General features: G+C 37.8%; 1 protein-coding gene across 1 annotated transcript in view; it reads left to right on the forward strand.

Annotated features, from left to right (window-relative positions):
- LOC106877244 (cholecystokinin receptor type A) overlaps nt 1-6,826 on the forward strand; it is a 300,624-nt gene extending 293,798 nt beyond the window's left edge. The window contains exon 3 of the mRNA XM_052970665.1: nt 2,978-6,826. Within this exon, the coding sequence (XP_052826625.1) occupies nt 2,978-3,573 (596 nt within the window). The 3' untranslated portion in view covers nt 3,574-6,826. The remainder of the gene's footprint in view (nt 1-2,977) is intronic.
- The last annotated feature ends 61 nt before the right edge of the window (nt 6,827-6,887 follow it).

A 6,887-nucleotide genomic window follows, 5' to 3' on the forward strand; every position in this document is an offset into this window, starting at 1 on the left:
TATATATATATAAATATATGTGTCTGTATGTGTATATGTATATATGTGTGTGTGTGTGTGTGTGTATATAGATGTGTGTGCTTGTATGTGTGCGTGTGCGTGCGTGTTTATTATATTAAATTTTATAAATCCACCTTCAGCTTTTTTCCCGTGCTAATCTGTTCACGACTCTCATGCTCAGCCTAGAGCAAAGCTCAAAGTACACTGTCAACTTTTGATATAATAAAAGCAACTTTCCACTCTACACAACTTACTGAGTTCCTAACCATATGATGTTTGAACTACTTAAAACATACTTTTTAATATACTTTACAACTCTTATATAACTATATATATGTGTATATATGTATTTACATATATACGGGGTCTGATCAATAAGTATCCGGACTCCTGCTATAGTAACGAGGTTAAAGCATGCAGACTAAAGCCGCTTGACGAAGATTGACCTTCTTCTCTGCTGTGCATGCACACTAAGTTTTAACCTTCTAGCTCACTTCCGCTGTTTGCAGCAGTGCTTTGAAGGAAGGTGAATAGAGCGTGATCGCCGCATTGACCATGACAGAGAAAGTTGTCAAGGCAATATCTGCTCAGACGCCTACGCAAAGTTGCAGAAAGTGTATTAAGGGGAGTGTATGAGACACACACAAGTGTACGAGTTATTCAGACGTTTTCAAGATGGCCGAAAAATTGTCGATATTGACGAACGTTCTGGGAGATCCGTAGCCAGAAGAACTGAGAAAAACATCGCAGTTGTGCGTGCAGCTGTGAGGGGAAATCGTCGAATCACCATCCGTAAGTAATCAAAGGATGTACAGGTTAGTTACGGTTCAGTTCAGTTCATTTTCACTGAAGATTTGGGTATGAAATGCGTGTCTGCCAAGTTTCTGCGAAAACTGCTTTCAGCTGACCATAAGAACACTCGAGTTTCAGTTGCACAAGATCTCCTTGATTGTGTCGAGAACGATGGAAACTTCTTGAAAACTTTGTGTAGGCCTTTGAGCAGGTATCGTCAAGCTTTTAGCAAAGTTTGATGCAGATTCTCTGGTCAACTTTCTTTGTCATTGTCAGCGACGATCACACGTTACACACTTTCATTCCAAATGCTGCTGTAAATAGCGGAAGTGAGCTAGAACAACAGAGTTCAAGGTCAGCCTTTGACAAGCAGCTTTACTCTGCGTTCTTTAGCTTCGATTCAACAGCAACAGTCCTGTTCAAACCACGCATATATAACGTCCTGTACCCATATATGCATATGTATATACATATATATATGTAGGTATGTACATATATGTATGTATACACACACACACACACACACACACACACACACACACACACACATATATATATATATATATCATTTATATTATTATACGATTGAACGCCACGCATCCATTTCCAAGTAAATTTTATCTTAATAATTTCGATGCGACCCTTATTGTTCCATTCTATTTCTATTTCTATTTCTCTAGCCTCTCCCCTTTCGTTTCCTCTCTCTTCCTTTCTCTAATTCTTTTTATCTCCTCTTCTCCCCCTTTCGTCTTTTTCTTTCTCATCCTTTCTCTAATTCTTTTCCTCTCCCCTTCACTGTTCTCTGTCTGTCCCTCACATCTCTCTCCCTCACATCTCTCTCCCTCACATCTCTCTCGCTCACTTTTTCTCCTTTGCTCTCTCGTTGCTCGCACGTGACCATCGGCCATCTTTCTTTTTCTAACTTGACTTTCTTTCTTTCTTTCCGATCAGCTGAGGGATCAGATGCATTCTTGTCTGTTTCCTGTCTAAGATTGTTCTTCCAATGTTCGTCACCTCACCTCGTATAGGTTTAGCCGCTCTTTCTGTTTGTTTTCACTATCTTGATTTTGTTACCAACTTTGACCTTCTGCAAAATCCCAAATTTTATTTAATTTGCTTTGCGGGAGCAAATGTTTTGCCGAAGGTGTATCCTGTCATGAATTGCTAGAAATACGGAGTAAAGAAAACAGCCGACAACTGATGAAGGGTCGTTCTTTATATTGCTTGTCTTGTTTTTCGTTTGTTTCTTTCGTTGTTCACAAAAAAAAGTTTGTATTCCATGTTTTCGTATTTTGTATTTCATCTTGTTTTCATATTTCATATTGTTTACATTCTGTGGTGTCCTGTACCCATATATGCATATATATATATATATATATATATATATATGAAGTGTGTATGTATGCATGTATGTACATATGTATGTATGCATGTATGTATGAATTTATATATATACATATGAAGTGTGTATGTATGTAGGTATGTCTGTATGTATGTATGTACATATGTATGTATGCATGTATGTATGTATTTATATATATATATATATAAAACAAGCATACATATATACGTACATACATGCATACATACAAAGTACATATATATATACGTTTATGTATGTATGTATGTATGTATGTATGTATGTATGTATGTTTAAATAAATCACGTATATGCTGACATACTAAGAGAAGAATTGACCTTCCATTTCCTTTGACAAATTCACTCGTTTGCATAGAAAGCATTCCATAATTAGTTGACAAATTCTGTGCACTATCTTCATGATTCCTCTCATTTTCTTTCAGTGTCTTAAGATGGAAGAGGGTATTCACAGGTAGATTCCGTAGACTGCTGAACAAAATGCCGTGTTGTGTTTATTTTGCCCTTCATCCTTTCAGAGTTACAAGAGTATTGGAATCAGTAATATACTGAGGTCAATTTAATATACAGTCTTCTTTCTCCGAAAAATTTGTGAATTTGTGTCAGTGTTAAAAATCAATATAAGTAGTGGGGCTTTGTGGTAGAGTGAAAAAAGTAAATGAGTACTCTTGCTAGTAGCCAATTATGACCTTCAAAAACTATCTTTCTTCTCACAAAAAAAAATGTAAAATATCTTCAAATTATATTATGATTTCAGCTTATTTTTTTCTTATTTACTTTTTCTGGTTTGATTTTTCTTTTTCTTTAGGAGAAAACCAACGAAATCAACCTGGTAACTCCATGCGCATGTGCGTGTTTGAAGGAAGCCCTTCAAGAAACTCTGAAAACCGGCCCATCGTCACACCCAAGCGTCGACGCTATGACCTCCAGTCGGGTGTACGTCAATCGAACTTGGACAGGAACGTGGCGGCTAAAAAGAGAGTCATTAAAATGCTTGGTGTTGTAGTATTGGAGTTTTTTGTCTGCTGGACTCCATTGTTCTTTGCACAAACCTGGCTGGCTTTTGACGCCCGTACTGCCCATTCGCACATCTCACCCGTTGGTTTAGCTTTCATACATCTTCTGTCGTACGTGTCATCCTGCTGTAACCCAATCACTTACTGCTTTATGAACCGGAAATTCCGTGAGTCTTTCTTGGGAGCTTTCTGCTGCCGACGTAGACGAAGCCAGACACCTGACATCGCTCAGTCAACATCACAGATAAGACAGGGAGAAAGTATAGCCACTGTGAACGCCTCCCTCAACTCAATCCGAATCCAGTTTGAACCACCATTGAAGCATCTTCAGGAAATGAAACCGAACTTTAGTAACATAACAGAATCAGATGACACGTCCGACTCATAGCTATGTTATGTTGTTTATATTGTTATTGTTATTGTTGTAGTTGTTGTTGCTATCAACATAAACATTGTTGGCGTAATTGTTGTTGCTGTCGTCTGCGATGGTACACCTGGGCAGCGGATTCTGAAGATGTCTGAAGATAAAAGAAAAAAGAAGTTTGAGCGAAAAACACAGAAATATTGACTAAGTCAGTGAATGAATTATTAACGAGTAAGTGTGTGAGTAAAACCTGTGTGTGACATTATTGTTATTGATGAATTATAAATGTTATGTAAATATATGTCATGACGAAGGTGACAGAACTGCAAATGATAATTTCTCATACTCAAGTTTTTGTTTTGATTTGTTTTGTTTTTGTTTTTTTATCACTAATTCGGATGTTTTCATATTGTGGTGAGGCCATCTAAGCAAACACCAAACAGACTTTGTAAACGGGAAGTACTCTAACCCTCGATCGTTAATTATTCTTTAGGAAGCATTAAAATGCCCCATTCACAGCAAAATACAGCTGTCAACTCTAAGGAATTTCATCATACAGTCAATGAAAAATTTCGAAGATCAAACAAATCCAGAATGGAAAAAAAAAAAAGAGAACTCTCTCTTGCAAACGTTCTCCCTTTTACATTCAATGTTGTTTAGTGTCTTCCTTCTGCTTATAATAGCTTCATTGCAACTGTCTCTCGTCTTCACGGTTCACTACAACAACATTTAATTGAATCACAGAAAACGGTATTCGTTACTTCCACTTACTGCCACCTTCAGTCTCTCTCTTTCTCTCTCTCTCTCTCTCTCTCTCTCTCTCTCTTCCCTCTTTCTTCTACCTTTCCCTTTTTATATGTGTATTTATGCATATGTATGTATTTGTGTATATGTGTGCGTGCGCGCGCGCATGTGTGAGCAAGCCGCGTCTAACACTATAATAATAACTGTATAGGAAGCCCTAAATCTAGACTAATTATACCCACAAAAAGCAAATTAGGAGTAGTCGACAATACATTATATTCCGTAAATGCATTGAAAATAAAACCAACTATAAATATGTCAAGTTCGATTTTGTTGAGTTCAGCACATTTATATCTAGAAGTCTTTTTCAACAAGTTCTGAGACGAGTTCTTCGTTGAATCTATGGATAACTCTGACAGTGCAGAGATAACGGATGACGGGAACTTAATTTTAACTAGTGATGAGAAATGAAGTAAAAGACGTCAGTATAGGATTATATATCGACGAAGGATTCGCCGTGTCCCCCGACATAAGTGACACTTTGAATTTTTTTCGTTTTGTATTCAAATCCAATCCAAAATTTACAGTATATACTAAACAAAAAAGAGCTAATTTCCTAAGCGTAAATGTTACCCATACCATAAGCCGACTGAAGAAACTATATGTTAATAAAGGTTTCAATCACCCCACCACAATTATTAAGCATATCACTGACAATACCAGCAGACGTATGTACAAGCTATCATTAAATGAAAATGTCTTATAAAATTACCCTGTACTATAATAAAGCGTTATGGAGAAGCAGTGTCAACGACCAGATAGACAATTTAGAACTAACTCTTGCATGATTAATTAGGAGATATAAAACAAATAAATAAAATGGTTAATATACCATACTATATTAAGCGGCCTTCTAAAACTGATAAGTAAGATGTCTTGCTATAGGCACCATAAAATGTTTAATAAACTTTACAAAAGAATGCTATAGCTGTTTAAGTAATACCGAGTCATTTTAACCACAATGAAGTAGCCAGAAATGCTTCGAACTCATAATTGTAATTGTTGAAATGCAACTAAATCTCTTTCTAGTGATAACTATCAGTTGAAGGAACTGATGCACAGAGCTGATGTATTAACTACTATGGCACAGAAAAAAGCATAAATCAGTATCAATGAAAGTTCACTCACGACCAGATACACTCACATTCCCATACGTTCAGGTAGAAGAGCAAACATTATTCCACTCAGTTGTACATTTAGCAGTTGATTGATCGGGGAATAAGGGGAGCATTGCTGAAAGCGTGAAAGCACAAAGCAGGCGCAACGACAACTGCAATCTGTATGTAACCGAGATGCTTAAGATTGCCAGCTAATATCTTAAATAGGAGAGAAAAAAGTTTATCTTCTTTGCATGCAATAAAATTGAAATTTTTATCCTTGAAGCATATCTCTCTCTCAGACATATTCCAACAAAACCCCGCTAAATTGCTGTAACCCAGGAAATGCAACTGATACACTTAATATCTATAATTAAGCACATTCAGTAAATTTCCTTCCAGCTTCTGTATAATTTCATTCCTTCAAGTTCCTTCAATCTTTTCACACTCTTACCCCATGTTCCTTCGTTTGGGTACCAGTGGATCGTTTACATGCTTATTTGACAATGCAGATACAGACAAAAGCCGATGAACAGCATTATTTAGCATGCCACTGAATGAAGATGTTATTCACAAACAGAACAGTTTTCTTCCACTGCAAGATTTGTTTATGTAGTTGTAATCTATATCTATCCTGAAACTCAACTGCGACCCGACGGCTGTATTGCTTGAGACTTACAAATTTGTCATTTATTCAACAAACAGAATATCTGACCTCAGCAGTCTGGCCTGGTGCCTTTCCGCACATGAACCGTAACATGAAATTCTAGAATGACTCTATATACATACATGCACACACACATTTATCCATACATACACACACTCACACGGACATACATGCTCACATACGCACATTGTGTACGTGTGTATTGTGTATGTAAAGGTGCATGGCTCAGTGACTAGAGCGTCGGGCTTCCAATCGTGAGGTTGTGAGTTCGATCCCCGGACCGGGCTGTGCGTCGTGTTCTTGATCAAGATGTTCCAGTTCACTCAGCTGTAGAGATAAGCTGCGACATCACTGGTACCAAGCTGTATCAGTCTTTGCCTCTCCCTTGTAGAACATCGGTAGTGTGGGGATGGATGGCATGGGGGACTGTTGATCTTCCACAAAAATACCTTACTCGGACTTGTACCTCGGAGAGGAACTTTCATGGTGCAATCCTATGGTCACTCGTGACCAAAGGTGGGGGGTCTTTACTTACATGTATACTCTTTACTCTCTTGTACTCTTTTACTTGTTTCAGTCATTTGACTGCGGCCATGCTGGAGCACCGCCTTTAGTCGAGAAAATCGACCCCAGGACTTATTCTTTGTAAGCCTAGTACTTATTCTATCGGTCTCTTTTTGCCGAACCACTAAGTTACGGGGACGTAAACACACCAGCATCGGTTGTCAAGCGATGATGGAGGGACAAACACAGACACACAAACACACACA

This window comes from Octopus bimaculoides, chromosome 9 (genome assembly GCF_001194135.2).
Source record: "Octopus bimaculoides isolate UCB-OBI-ISO-001 chromosome 9, ASM119413v2, whole genome shotgun sequence".
Taxonomy (NCBI): Eukaryota; Metazoa; Mollusca; class Cephalopoda; order Octopoda; family Octopodidae; genus Octopus; species Octopus bimaculoides.